Source organism: Lagopus leucura, unplaced genomic scaffold (assembly GCF_019238085.1).
Source record: "Lagopus leucura isolate 7727_CA_CO unplaced genomic scaffold, USGS_WTPT01 Super-Scaffold_100029, whole genome shotgun sequence".
Lineage (NCBI taxonomy): Eukaryota > Metazoa > Chordata > Aves > Galliformes > Phasianidae > Lagopus > Lagopus leucura.
Genome location: NW_024962280.1, coordinates 239520 through 254297, shown reverse-complemented (window position 1 = coordinate 254297; position 14778 = coordinate 239520). Strand labels below are relative to the sequence as shown.

General features: G+C 46.2%; 2 protein-coding genes across 2 annotated transcripts; one reads left to right on the top strand and one right to left on the bottom strand.

The window, feature by feature from the left end:
* Window positions 1-275: 275 nt before the first annotated feature.
* Window positions 276-12708, bottom strand: EIF2A (eukaryotic translation initiation factor 2A). The gene is made up of 14 exons (XM_042881230.1): window positions 12624-12708; window positions 12018-12087; window positions 11515-11589; window positions 10634-10752; window positions 9665-9764; window positions 9242-9324; window positions 7594-7667; window positions 7311-7455; window positions 6351-6467; window positions 4280-4851; window positions 3796-3912; window positions 2853-2981; window positions 1670-1735; window positions 276-633 (listed from the first exon to the last, which is right to left on the bottom strand). Exons 1-14 carry the CDS (start codon window positions 12649-12651, stop codon window positions 568-570), a joined length of 1761 nt encoding a protein of 586 aa, XP_042737164.1. The 5' UTR covers window positions 12652-12708; the 3' UTR covers window positions 276-567.
* A 143-nt stretch (window positions 12709-12851) lies between these two features.
* On the top strand, window positions 12852-14651 carry SERP1 (stress associated endoplasmic reticulum protein 1). Its single transcript, XM_042881199.1, has 3 exons — window positions 12852-12999; window positions 13078-13153; window positions 13218-14651. The coding sequence occupies exons 1-3, from the start codon at window positions 12916-12918 to the stop codon at window positions 13256-13258; spliced, it is 201 nt and encodes a 66-aa protein (XP_042737133.1). The 5' UTR covers window positions 12852-12915; the 3' UTR covers window positions 13259-14651.
* Window positions 14652-14778: the final 127 nt, after the last annotated feature.

Sequence of the window (14778 nt, the reverse complement as noted above, 5' to 3'; positions counted from 1 at the left end):
AACCGATGACTGAAGATGCTGAAGTCATCGGTTGAAACTTCTCACGGTGAGCCCGCGGGAAGGCCGGCGAGCCGCTCCGCCCTCAGACCGAAGCCGTCTCGCGCAAGACTCGCCGTTTAAGCCCCTCCGCGTCGTGGAAGCGCGCGGTCACCGTGAGCCGTGACCAGACGTGACTGCGAGCTGCGCCACGACGTAGCGCCGAGAAGTGAGGAGCGCCGCGTTACTGCTGCCGGCCACTGTACAAATTCTGCCCGGGCACAGAAGAACAGAACCGCTTTTTCTATTAAACGCTCTTTATTTTTATCTACATCCAACGACAAAGAACGCCTCTCTTCAAACAGGATACAGCTGTGCGCCGGGCAGGCTCTGCTCCCAGGGCAGAGCGGGGCAGCAGCACTGCTGGCACAGCACGCCTCACACAGCGCCTTGGGAAAGCTTTCAAAAGGCCAACGTGCAGCAAATCCGTCAACTTCAGCATCTTCAGTCATCGGTTGAAACTTCTCACGGTGATCCAGTCAATACGCGTTGCATTTTGGGTGAATTTGTGCTAACAGCACGCATGAAGTTTCACAGACCCAGCTCCAGGTCCTCCAATTCCTGGAGCAGAGCACTTTCCTTCTGGATCTTCTCCAGCTAGAACAAGCACAGTGCCAACAGCTGTAGCTCATACAGGAAACCCAAACAGCAGTAGCTGTGAAGGTCCTGCACTCCTTCCCACCCAGCAGCACCCCCCCACGGCCACAATTCAGGTGCCCACTTTGAAAGCTCCACACGAAACAGACACTGCATCACTACCTAACTGCTCTGAAAAGCCTGATACAGATTTTGCATGATTATTTGATAATAGGCAGAACAGCACGGAAAGAGCAATCTTCAAGTCCTGCAGGCCCTGGCAGAGTATGCCCTAATTTAGCCGACTTGGTTATCACAGCAAGTCATGGCACAGGACACCTACTGGTTCTCTTTGTAGCCGAAGCCCAGTTGGGAACCCAAAGCTGAGTTTTTAATGCATTGCACTCCCATCGCATTGTCCAGCACAGCTGTATGGATTAACTTGCAAAGAATGGGAGGAAACATGGCAAACGAGAATTACAATTTACACAGGAGCAAACAGCTTGCCACAAACAGAGCAGTGTGTGCTCTACACACAAAATGTATGTATTTTCTTTCTGAAGATGCAGGATTTCACTTCACTTGTTCTTCCTGTGGACCAACTCCTTTTCCAATTGTTTAAAGGACCAGAAGTCAGATACCACAAGCTCAAGCAAGTCCATGGTTTTTCCAGAGAAGGTCATTGTAAGGCCAAGACAATGAAACACTTGTTTTGCCATTGCATTAGCACTCTTTGTCAGTGTTTGCATTGCATTTTACATAACACACTGAAGTTGTGGTTACAGCACGGGTGGCCACACAATGAATGCAGGGTATCACCTCACTGAGGTCAAGGGGGTGGTCAGAAACAGAGGTAGGGATCCAACTAAATGAACAGCAGGTATGCTCTGTGCATTCTTTTGAATGCTTATCTCTGATTTTGAATTTGAAAGAATGCAACAGGTCAAAATCTTTCAAAATTTAAGCAGTACCATCACAAAGAACTATAGGAAATGCAAGGGCAAAAAAAACAAAACAAAACAAGTGAACTAGTGAACTGTTCAAATCTTAACAGTACCTGATTTTTCTCTAGCTGTTTGCCAGCAGCTGCCTGCTCTTTCAGCTGCTCAATTGCCTTTAGTTTCTGTAAAAAAAAAAATATATATATATATAATATAAATATATAATAAAATATATATTTATTATATATTTATTATATAGATATATATATATATAAGTAAGCCAAAACCAGAAAGAGTCACACATGTTCCTGCACTTGCAATTGCTAGATTTACCAGGAGGCTGATCTGAGTACGGAAGGCACTTTTCCTTTAAGCATCTCCAGATGCTCATTCCAGAATACCCCACTAGTAAGTTATTTTTTTTTTTCCCCAAGAACAAGACATCTTAAAGAACAGGAATGCTTGTTTCTGAAAAACACCACGCACCATCTGACTGAAGGGCCAAACCCGTTTTCAGAAACAACGCCTCCATCACTATTCCTCTTTACCACACATTCTCTTTGGAAGGCCTGAAACATCCATCAGAACATGAAATGCAGGAGGCAGCCAAGAGGAAAAAACCTCTGATGGATTTCACAGGAACAGAGAAGATTCTCTAGCCTGAACAGAGCAACTTCCAATTTGAAATCATTTACATTTGAGAATTTCCAAGACTGGCAGTAAACCTTGCACTCATCCTGCTCAGAAGTTAGGGAAGAAATTCAAAACCATACAGCATAGTTTCCTTCTCAGATTGGAGATTCAAAACCACTTAGAAATATGCTCTCTTTTTCTCAAGGACAAAACAAAAAATCCCTTAGAGATTAGAGGAAGAAGAGGATCTGTCTTGCTTAGAATCAAAGCAGGTTCCCTTTGGGGCTGGTGAAAGCAGACCAAGAACAGGAACCTCATACAGGTGCTTTTAAAGAATAAGCACAGTTAAGCTCTTCCCTCTCACTTGTGAGGATTCTGTTGCACGTGCAACAGTATTTGTAACAGCATACTGGAATGCTCTTCCATGCACTTTTGAGCAGCTTCTTTACTGTCTAGGCTGGCAAGAGCTTTCGGAGACATAGAAAATGATGACTTCTACTATTTTACAAGGTGGAAAAGCAAAGAAAGTTGGTGGACAAATTCAGTGAATTACCATCTATGTAAATGCTTCCTACTGAGCTCAAGTCACATTACACTCAGACTAGATCTTACAGACCATCTCTTAGAGAAATACGTTGTTCTTAAATTAAAAGAAAGCCCCCTTACCTTTTTTAAATTCTTTATTTTCTTGTCAATTTCAGGATCTCCTGATGTCACAACAGGCACAGCACTTCGTGGTGTATTCTGTGATGCTGAAGACTGTGTGCAGTCCTGACCGCAATCAGTTTTGGCCTCCTGTAAGTTTAAAAACATATATCACACTATCTACAGATTACAACGGACCTGACAAATCTTTTCAATCATCTGAATTAATCTATTTAATATTTCTTCCTTCTCTGATTTGCTAGTATTCTCCAAAATTTGTAATTGACTTGCTGTGATGTTTTGTGCTACATCTTACAGAGGTCATGGCTCTTCTTGGAATGTCATTCACATTGTTTCCTGTTTAAATTCTACTTCCTGTAGACAACCACCATACATAGCATGGGAAAACATCAGTAAGGGTGATGGGACAAACACAATTTATAGTCTGATGGGTCATTAACTCTGAAGATAAAGAAAGAGCTCTAAAGTGGTGTAAGAAACGTAAAAACCCAACCTTTTATGTTAATTAAGAACTTTGTATAAAAATTGCAGGTGATTTTTATCTGTTTAGCTGAAGAACAGCAAGCAAAGGGGTGAAACAGAAGAACAGAGCTCTCTGGTCTGCCCTGGTAACCCACCATAGCCCTGACCTGCAGGGAAAGGCCATTCCCACCTTCCCAGTCTGGACGGAAGCTTGTGCATTGCCAGAAGGTGAAAACGCACAGTTATGCCATCTGAACATTTGTTTCAGTTAACATTTACAGCATGACTAACCACAGCTGTCCTTAGGTCATCCTTTTACATCTGCCTCTGTCCAGTTGAAACAGACCACCCACCCCACAAGATCGCTTTCACAAAATCGCAGATGGCTTTCGGAGCAACTGATATCGTTACTCTGAGACTGACCAGTGTCACTGTGAAGGCTGATTTAACGTTATCCTTGAAAGAATAGCTTTTGCTGTACCTGTTTAGCAGCTTTCTTTGCTTCATGTTTCTTTTGGTTTTTCAGAGCTGTTTTAGACAGTGGCTTTTCACTGCTTCCTGACTGTGGTTTCATATTCTGAGGTGGCTCGTCCTCATGCTGCACAGAAAATCACAGGGTAAGAAAAGAAAACCGGGTTGCTGGGTTAGTTTTGTTGTTGTTGCTATTTAGGTAGGTTTTTCTAGGAGGTGAGGGAAGGGTGACTGTTTCGTCTTCTGTTTTTTCTCCTCCCTCTCCCAAGAAATTTATTTTTCTAGAATAAATTCTTTCAAACAGGGAACAAAGCGTCAGTCAAAGAGGATTATCAAGAAAGCCTCTAGAAAAGCCCCATAGCATTCCTTGCCCAGTTACTCTTCTAATGTCTCTCGTTAAAAATAAAGACGTATTTGAGGCCAAGCTTCCAAAGGCGGGCAACACAACGAACACAGCTAAAAAGCTTAAAGTACACACGAAACAATCTACTTACGAGCTTGGAACTTGTGACAGGTTTGTTTCTCAAGGCCGGAGGTCTGTACGCTTGAGCAGGTTTGGGCTCAGCACTCGGCAGTTCACTCGGGACTGCCTGGTATTTCACTGCTTTCACTGGGAACACTCCATCCAAAAAGGGCTGCCAGGAAACTTGCCACATTTCCTCATTTGATGGAACTTCATAGCTGTGTAAAACGGAGCCAGTGTAGTGCCATATCTTATAGCCGTTGCTGACCCGCAGCCGGGGGGCGCACGTGGCTGTTACGATGTGCTCCCCATCAGGGCACCAGGCAAAATAGGTGGAATCGGAGGCTACCGGCTTGGAAATGAGTTTGTAGTTTTTAACGTCCCACACTTCCATCTGTCCCCTGAGATTTCCAAATCCTGCTAGTACCAGGATGTGTCCATGGGGGCTGTAGTAGGCAGCATTGCGAGGACCGGTTCCAAAATCAAACACAGGGTCACATTTCAGATTAAAAACTGTTGCTTTGGCAGGCATAAAACCATACACAGCACAAAACTCGACAGAATTGGGGTTCCAAACAACATCATAAATAGGACCATTTTTTGCTAAAGGAAAAGGAAAACATGCAGCCGTTGTTATGAGATTATATTATTTTCACTTGTACTGAAAAGCTATCAGTGATTCTTATCTTCATACTCTGCTAAAATCCTATAATTTAATTACTGACTGGAAATGAGTTACACTAACAGTAGTGGTGGAAACAAACAACATTACATTCTCATGATTTTCATTAAGGTTTGCAACAATAACTGCTACCATTCCAAATTACCTCTGTAGGGTCAGCAGCGGCACTTTAACAGTAAGCACACTTTCTCAAGTAAAAAAAATCCCTTTTATTTTTCCTTGCTACTCAAGTATGTTATCTCAGGACCTCCTCAAACCGTCCCACTGGAAACCTGCAAAAACAGGAGTTTTATACCAGCTGGATACTAGTTTCTCTTCTTTGACTTCAAGAAATATTGCACAGCTCAGCTTTGAGAGCTTGAAGAATTGATTTAGGTCACCTTTGCACCATGGCCACGTGCGGTATTTCATAAGATGGACTTTAAAGTGGGAGAGGACAAAAAAAAAAAAAACCCATGGTTTTACACATATTCATGAAAACACAATTCTATTGGAAGCTATTCTGGAGTTAGAACACCAGGAGATTTACAAACAATGGATTAACAACTGCGATTCATGTAAGGCGTGCAGGGTCCCCATAATCACATTCTGTAATCTGGATACATTTACCTACGTTTCAGGTAAGCACCAAGTGCACCAAAGGTAATCCTTAATTGGAACATTGACTCAGAATACCAAACTGGTTCATTCTCATTATTCTGAAGCCTCATTATCTTTGGGAACCTCGTTATCTTTCAGCCGTGCAATTGCACTCCCTGTGTGCTTTCCCTTTTGAAAACTTTTTAGGTGACATTATCCCACTGCAACTGCAGAAATGGAAGTCTGAAAGAAAATTAACTCATGACAGTAAGCAGCTGGAGGGGATTAAAGCAGCTTTTCATGGGCTTCAACAGTTAAGGCAAAGGCTGCAGCATGAGCACATTCTGTTCAAAAATGAAAAATCCTCTGACAATGATAGCATGGAAAATACTTCCAAACTGGACCTCAAAAGCAGCTGGATGATGAAAAAATACCACACAGGAGATTAACGAACGTAGTCAGTTCAAATGAAACACTGAAATTAAGAATGGCTTCTTGCTTCTCCCACTGTATCATTTTTACATCACAAAACTACTTCTGTTTTACTAAACAAGATGCAGAACCTCTGTTTTCCAATATACTTTAAAAAGTGCTCTCACTGTTTTGAGTAACAATCGATTGCATGTCTAAAACCCTACCTAGAACTATTCAACGTTTCAGATTCACAAACATTAAGCTGGCTCCACTGCCCAGATCTTTCCTCGGCAAACAAACACAGTTCTGCTCCTGTGCAGCCTCACACCGGAATTACTCGCATACTTTAATCAGTAGAAGCTGGTGAAACAGCAGTTCCCACTGCTGAGAGCTACAGTGCAATGAGAAACACCCGAGAGCCACTCACGTAGTTGTACGATGGCACTCTCCCCATTTGTTGCAATGTAGTGCAGAGTTTGCTCTCCGTAGTACGAAGCACCTGTTTTGTCCACGTCAGTGCTGGCTATGACCAGCACAGCAGTGGCTGCAGAACACACACAGTCATCAGTACAATTGCTGAATATTACATTAGCTTTTACACAAGCTACCACGCACAAAGAGAAATTAGTCTGACAGTGGGTTTTACAATTAGTTGCCTGCATGGCAGCACTGTTCTCATTCTCCTCTCAAACTCCTCCTGAACATTAACCCAAACCAAACTAATATCCTTCCCGTCTGAGGAGAGCGTAAGCTGAATCGCTGCTGAATTATGAGGAAATGAACGTGCTTTCATTAAAAGATGTTCAACAGCAGCACCAGTGTCTTAGGCTTTCCATCTAAGACAGAAACAAGCATTACAATGAAATGCTTCACCAACAGCTTTTGTGTGCCACCTGTCAGGGACAGACGCACGGGGCCACGTGATCCCTTCCCTGATCCCAAACAACACGGCTGCAGTAAAACAGGTGCACGTGGGGGGGGAGGTGGGGCAGTATTACTCTGCATCAGCTCAGCGCTCACAAACAGCAGAGCATGCAGAGGACTGTGCTACGCATCCCAGTCGTGGTAGGTCTGTGTATCCATGGTTTTACAGAGTAAAAATTGTATCAACGCATAACCTTATGTTTACGGCTTACATGCATTACTACAGAATGCAAAACTCAATTTGGATTTGCAATTCAATTCCTGAATTTCCTAGAGCATAGAATACTCTGTATGATACAGTAAGGGACAAAAAGATCTTGTGTCAGAAGTCAGCGTGGAAAAGTTCTGAGCACTGCATGGTAATTCAGAACTGCAACCTTAACGCTGCATTGGCAGCAATGACTGTCTTCAGTATTTATCTACACATGAAAATTAATGTAGAACTCACAAAGTGATTGAATACCTTTTTTGTTCCATAGCATTGTCACCTTGTCAGCTTTAAAGAAACTCTTATTGGCCAGTGCAGATTGAGGTCCACCAAAATTGGGATACTGATAGAGCCTAACAAATGATGGTGCACCTTTACTGCCTGGAACATACACAGCAACCTAAAACAAAGCAAGGAGATTTTATTGCAGATTAAATTCTTGGTAGCACGAGCTCTACTCATACCAGTACACCACACCAAAATAACAGTAATGTTTGAAGAAAACCATGAAAAAATTGGAAACAAACCACAGCAGTACCTTGGTTGGCTGCGCTCCTGGCGATAACACAAAATCATTAACCTTTTGCAAATGAAGCTTATTTGCAATAGTATCTGCAAAAAAAAGAAGTTACAGGTGTGATGACATCAAAGAGCAGCCTGGAATACTCAGCAATACTTTCTCATGAGCCTCTGTCATGGATAACAAAAGTTTGATATAAAGACAAACAACCATTACCTTCCCATTCCATCAAACTGGAGGTCTGGCTAGTTTTATTTACAAAAACAACTCAAACCAAGCCTAGCTTTGAAATCGAGTATTTAGAAGTTCAAACAACAAGAAAGGCTCTGAACCCTAATTGCAGACAGCCTGTGTTTTAAGCAAACAGTTCCCTTCATCTTCTCCGTGCTGCCTTCATAGGAGGCAGCATCACATGCAGACAACACACACCATTACAGTCAGGGATTCTCCACTCAACTTCACTGGCTGACTCCTCCTGACAGGAGGCCTTCACAAAGGCTGCTCTGCACTGAACGTTGCTCCTCTACATAACAGCTCACAGGAATTACACCTTGCCAACTCTTAAAAAGTGAAGAAGCAACACCAACTCACAACTGATTGTAGCAAGGAAGCTGGGGCTGACCAGCAGGGCTCACGCTACAGAGACGACACATGCTTCCCTGGTACAGAGTGAGAAGGGAGCTGAGGGGACGTGGGTGTCTTCAGACACCAGAGGAAAAAAATAAATCGCTGCTTTAATGCGGGATGAGGGGAGAAAGAACAACACTGCTGCTGCCCTGGAGAGGCTAAAGAAGAACGCAGCGTTTGTCAGAACGGCATCAGGGCTATGGGCGTCTTGCGAGGCGCTGCAGGGACATTAATGGCTAGCACCACGTCTACGTCCCACAGAGAGACACAGAAATGGGAGTTTGACACCGATTTTGTAACTAAATTACAAAGAAGTGCATAGCTGGAATAATAATTTATTGTACATGGACTGCGCTGGGAAAATAGCATTCTTAACAGTCTGATTTCTGCACACAACGGCCAGAAGTGAGGATGGGGGGAAGAATTAATGTGCAAGTTCAGCATATGAAATACTCCAGGAGTATGAAAGTAGTTCATTGTGCATAATGACTACCAGGCTCTGTGGTATTTTTTTCTGTTGAGAAGAAAATGGAAAGAATCTTTGTACAGGAATGGTTCTGCGGAATAAACCAGTCGTGGTAAAGAAACAAAGCACTTGTGACTGCTTTCTGAAATCCCTCTCCTCTGGCAAATCACAACAGAAAGCTCAGTGTCGTTACCAACACTGGGACTAATGCTCAAGAAACTCTCACAAGGCTATGCACACACACACCCACACACACATGCACTTTTTAAACAGAAATTCTGTTGTAAGAAAAACAGCCGATTACAGAAGCCCCACAGCCCATCCTTCTCCTCAGCAGTTTTCCTTCGTTCCTGTAAATCAGGCTTTCTTATTTGAAAGTGCATTTGAAGCAGATAAATTAATGAAAAGAAAAACAAACAATAAAGAAAATATACTAAATTAAAATACAGTGATTCTGAGTTTCCAGAACTAAAATGGAATACACAAAATTAAAAGCAAATGAGAAAAAAGTAGGGGGAAAAAAAAGAGAGGCCTATATGGAACACAATGGCACTCATAGAAATACTTGCTTACTGAAGTTGTTGTTCTCAAAGAAGTGCACTTCATTGTTCACGTTCCGAGCACAAATACTTTCATCATCTGCCCAGCAGGGACACCTACATTTAAATAACAATAATTAAAAAAAAAAGAAAAAGTGAACAGCACTCATCTTCAGCAATCTCAGGTATTTTTCTCCTCCATTTTTAAAGCCAACAAGTTCCAGCACAATACACTTCAGACAGATAAACAACACTGTCTCACCGTCCTTCTCTCTCGTGCAAAAAGAGAGTGGGTTTACACGAAGGAATGAACAACAGGAGCTGAGCAAGAAGTACTGATAAGCACAGTTATTGCTTTCAGCAGACAACATTCTGAAAGCCAACACAACACTAGAACTTGTATTTATTCGCCTGTATCAGAGTCTGCAAGCAGTTAACACCTAGAAATGTTACTTACCAGTTCTGCATCTTTTTCTGGATGAAAGACTTCAAACACTTTCCAGTTTTCACATCATGAAGTTGCAGGTTGGGTGCCCCTGCTGTGCCATCTTTGGCAGCTGCAACAAAAACACTGCACTGAAGCCGTGGTCTCCTGGGAATAAACCTGCTTGAATCCTGATGTTTCCAACTCGTGACTCTACAAGCAACCAAACTTCTAACAAGAAACATCCCTCTTCCTCTCATGCTAAGCTCTAGGATGTTAATTGCTTTACCTGATAGTATCTTCCAGTCTTGCAGCCTGCAGAAGGAACTAGCATTCAGAGGTGCAGGGACTCCATCACAAGCCCATTACCACTGGCCGCAGGACATCCATTTACACACCTCCTAACGTACCTCTGTGAGCCCACAGCCAGCATCTGTCCTGCAGCAGTACCAGCCAGCAGCACACCAGGCATCCCACGCCACAGCACACCCTACCCCCTTACCTTACAGCAACCCTTCCACTTACAGACAGCATTCACACCACACACATCAGACATCAGCTTCGATAAATCTGTGGCTTATCTGAATTAGGAACAAACTCCACACAAAGGATAGAGGAGAGAATAGATGTTTATGTTGCCTGTGTCCAGAGGGGGATGTAACTACTCAGAGACAACTCCTCATTTGTCTACACATTACAAACTGCTGGAACAGCATCTTGTCGAAGCGTCCCGTTGGCATTTGCTGGAAACACTCCACCCACTTAACAGAGTGACAGTGCACACACACTGGTTTGTGAGAGTGCTCAACACCAGATGCTTTTGGAGGCTCTTACTCCTCCCCTCCTTTCCTATACATTTCAACAACCAAGCCATTTTCTGAATGTTTTCCATGTTGCTCCTTCAACCAGTGAAAGTGCCACAATGGTAAATCAAGTAATGTAATTAAATGACATTAAAATACTCATTTACCCTGCATACCTTTGTAGCAGGTAAATGCTCACCTGAATAGGCCTGCCACGTTGCCAGAATGTTATTCTTTGGTGAGAATTCAAGACAAACTGCCTTCGGAAGATCAAAGGAACGCAGCAGTCCTGCACTGGTGACGTTAACAATATTTACTCTGGAACCAAAAGACAGTATTTCAATGAAACATGCTTAGATGAGATAATTGCCAAGGTAACTTTTCATGTATTTGGTTCTGCTCCAATGATACAAAATTAGAAGACCTGTTTTCTCCTCCTGCTTTTACTAAATTTTTGAAGGAACATATTTTAAAACCAGACACCCAAGCAAAACAGAAACTGACAACGTGAAAGCTCTGGTCAAAGTGTATCCTGTACTTCAATATGCAACATTTTGACTCTGAGCCAGTGCAAGGTATGCTCCATCCACAGAGATTCCATCCATGCTTCCACAGAAGAGGCTAAAGATCTTCTAACTGAATAAAAATACGCAGGATGAACTTCATTAACAGTTCAGGTGTGATACAGCAGATTTTCAAATTTCTTCATAACACATTGAAAAACATTCCACCTCCACAGCTAAACCGCAGCCCAGCACTCACTGCATGTCAGAACACACTGTCATGGAGGAAAAAAAATCAACCAGCAGCAAGGTTGTGCTACTTGGACTAATGGCAGAAAACCAAACAGTGCTGTGCTGGGAAATAGGACAAAAAATCCACAAAGCAAAACAACTAAAGCAGATCCAGGTTACAGGGGAGTGTGTGCATTACAAATATGAAAAAAACAGCGAGTATTTCATTTACTATTTATAAAATAAAGCCACTGCTTCAACAGCCTTCACATAAACAAGGTAAATATGGCAAAAATTGACCCAGTTTACTTCATATAAATTGACTAGCATCATAAAATGCACCAACCTTTCTCCATTGCACCAGGCAAAGAGGGAACCGTCCTTGCTAAAAGCAACAGCTTTGCAATTTTTTCCAAAGTCCCTAAAGAAATAAGAAATGCACGTTAGTATTCAAATGCGTTGCATAAGTTAAAGTATTTTTAAAAATCAAAACACCACAACAATTTTTGTCTCGTAGTCCAGAATCACGCTTCGTAACAGAAAGAGCACAGCTGAGCTGTAGCACCATTGATGGTCCCTTCCAACTGAGCTGTTCCATTCTAATTGCTCAGTCATTTTCACATTTGGAGTCAGGCCAAGGCAAAGCTTTCAGAAGCAGCTTTCTGAACAACTGTAGGTATGGAAAAGTTCACTTATTTACACATTTTTCAATTCTGGAGTCTACGTTTACATCTCAGCAAAAAAACCTGAAAGCCAGACATCAGCCCAACAGTGGGCCTTCGGGTTCCTTCCACCTCTCCATGCCTGGTGACGCCTGCCAGCGGAGCAGACGGCCGTGCAGCACGGTACCTTTGGAACACTGTGCTCTCTGTGAAGCTGGGCGGCCCGTTCACCATGAAGAGCCCTTCGGAGCCCCGCACTGAAAGAGGAAACAAACACGCACCCACTGCAAATTCTCAGAACCGTCCAAAGCCAAACTTTAACCTCATTTCGCTGAAATCTCTCCCCTTTTTCGCGTTTTAGAGTTAACAAAGCGACTAAAGTTCATAAGGAACGTTCTGGCCTCACGCACGCTGACCGCCAGACTGAAGCAGGGGCAGACGTGACACGGAGCGCCGTCACCGCAGCCCGTCCGCGCGTTACCGCCGCGCAGCGCGGCCGAGCTCCGCCCGGGCGTTCCGCGGACAGCGGCGACCGCTTCGGCGTCCGGAGCACGGCGGAACGCTGCCGCCTGCCCTCGGCCGCCGCCGAGAGAACGACGTGAGCCCAGGCCCGTGGCCGAACGCCCGCCCGGGTCCCGCCGAGCTCCAGACCCCGTCCGCCACAGCCGCCTCCGCAGCGGGACGGGAGGACAGGGACGGAGCGGCGGCATCGCCGGCGGGACTCGACCTCGGCAGGCGGGAGGGCAGAGCCCGGCGCCGTCCTCGGAGCCCCCCCGCCCGGCGCGGCGCCCACCTGCCAGCAGCGGCGCGGGCGGCGCCATCTTGGCGGTGCTTCTACTTCCGGGTGAGTGGCGGCGCGGCCGCCCCTTGCAGCTCCACGTCGCGCGGCGCGAGAGGTACCGCCGGTCACGTGACGCGGAGAGGCCGCTTCCGCCTGCCGCCCCGGAAGCGCTGCCGGCGGGCGGCACGGGTTGGCGGCGGGCGGCGCCCGGCGTGACGGCTTCCGGCGGGCGGCGCCGCGCGGTGCTGACGCGGCGCAGAGAGCGGAGCGGAGCGGTCCCGGCCCGGCCCGGCGCGGCCGCACCATGGTGGCCAAGCAGCGCATCCGCATGGCCAACGAGAAGCACAGCAAGAACATCACGCAGCGCGGGAACGTCGCCAAGACCTCGGTGCGTGGGGCCGGGGCCGGGGCCGGGGGCGGCGCGGGTAGGCGCGGGGCGGCGCGTGACGCGATGCTGTGCCCGCAGAGGACGGCCCCGGAGGAGAAGGCGTCGGTCGGGCCCTGGCTGCTGGCGCTGTTCATCTTCGTGGTCTGCGGATCAGGTGAGCCCCGCGCCCCGCGCCCCGCCCCGCCCCGCGGCCCCGCTGAGCGCCCCCTCTCTTGCAGCCATCTTCCAGATCATCCAGAGCATCCGCATGGGCATGTGAGCCCCCGCCCCGCCGCGCATTCCAGGCCCTTCGCCGCCATTCCGAGCGTCCCAGTCCGTGCCACAGTGCCTTGAGCAGCACCACATGTACACAGCAATAAAGTTATGTTGTTGAGCCCCAATCGTGGACCTGCTTATTCAGCAACGTATCTCCGTGCTCACGTAACATGTCAGACTGTGCAGTGCGGGTTCCCGGGGACTGACGCCCACCGTGAGCACCGCTCCCACATCCGCACGAGCCGCCGGGCCGCCAGAAACGGCTCTGTTTGAAACCGCAGCCGGGATTTCAGTGGCAGTCGGAGCACCGACACAGAGCGCGCTGCTGGCGAGCGGCCGGCGCCGTGCAGCTCAGCGCGGTGTGCGGGGCAGAGCTGCAGCGTGTGGCACCGCGTTCGCCCTCGGGCTCGTACTGCATTAGATAACCTCACCCCGTGCTTCCCGTCGTACCCCATACGAATGCCTGTTTGTGTAGAGCTGGGGTGCGTTCCCTGCCCGCGAGCTGGCATGGCCGGGCAGCAGCCCTTCTCAACATTGCCCATTGTGGGGCTGCCACAAACTGTTCGTCCCCGAGGACACACGCTCCCAGGCTGCTCCTGGAATTGGGCTGCAGCGGCGCTGCATGCACGTCTTGGAAACCTCCCACCGAGTTGTGGGCTTTGGTCCTAAAATGCTGTGTGGGGATAGGGATGCCTTGTGCAGGTACCGGGGACCCTGCCCCTCCGACCCGCAGTTTTGCTTCGGTGTGCAGTATCAGCACAGTATAGTATGTCTCGCAATATATATTCTAATTGTATTTAAGGTAAATCCTGCTTTCACCTTGATGTGTCATCCAGCAATGGATCCAGTGCTAAGCTGCCTCCCTCAGGATGATTGCAGTTCCTTATTAGTAGTGCTGAAAAGCAGAAACCAAACCCTCCTTACCTGTATAGAAGAATGTAACTTAAATCACAATGGAAAGTGCTGCTGTTGATCATTCCTTATTGCTGATGGCCTCAGCTCCATGAGGCTCTCCCTACTGTCTGTTGTGGTAAACAAAGCGGTCTGAAATAGGTCTGCTGTTGCATGCAGTTGCTAAAGCAAGATTTCTTTTTTTCAGGTTTCTTAGAAGACATTTAAAATCTGGTTACATTAGTAGTAATAGATACAACTTTCTATAGGGTTGAATTTCATGTCCTGTAGCTGTGAAGGAGCAGACTTTTTGCTGGTTGTTGTATTTCCATCTGGAATCATTGGAAGTGGTGTAAAGTGGTGTGGCCCAGGCCATGCTCCAGAACCAGGCTGTGCAACGCAACGACATTCCTTATTCTTGGAAGCTCATATTTTGTAATCAATGGGGGAGGGGAAGTCTGTATAACCTCTGATTTTAAATAAAGTTCTTCTCAAATGTGAGTTAATTCTGAGGTTGGCAAAGTGTTGTCTTCTGTGTGTTACGTGGGCCACTTCACCCCGAGTGTTGTGGGGGGACCCTGGGTGTTGGTGAAGGGATCTCTGGGGGCTGCCTTCAGTGCTGGGGGTGCCCAT

Coding starts and splice junctions, on each gene's coding strand:
- SERP1 (XM_042881199.1), top strand. CDS start 12,916: ATGGTGGCCAAGCAGCGCATCCGCATGGCCAACGAGAAGCACAGCAAG. Junction 13,000..13,077: donor GGAACGTCGCCAAGACCTCG/GTGCGTGGGGCC, acceptor CTGTGCCCGCAG/AGGACGGCCCCGGAGGAGAA. Junction 13,154..13,217: donor CTTCGTGGTCTGCGGATCAG/GTGAGCCCCGCG, acceptor CCTCTCTTGCAG/CCATCTTCCAGATCATCCAG.
- EIF2A (XM_042881230.1), bottom strand. CDS start 12,651: ATGGCGCCGCCCGCGCCGCTGCTGGCAG. Junction 10,753..11,514: donor GCCTGGTGCAATGGAGAAAG/GTTGGTGCATTT, acceptor TTTTGGTTCCAG/AGTAAATATTGTTAACGTCA. Junction 2,982..3,795: donor CAAAGAAAGCTGCTAAACAG/GTACAGCAAAAG, acceptor TTAAACTTACAG/GAGGCCAAAACTGATTGCGG.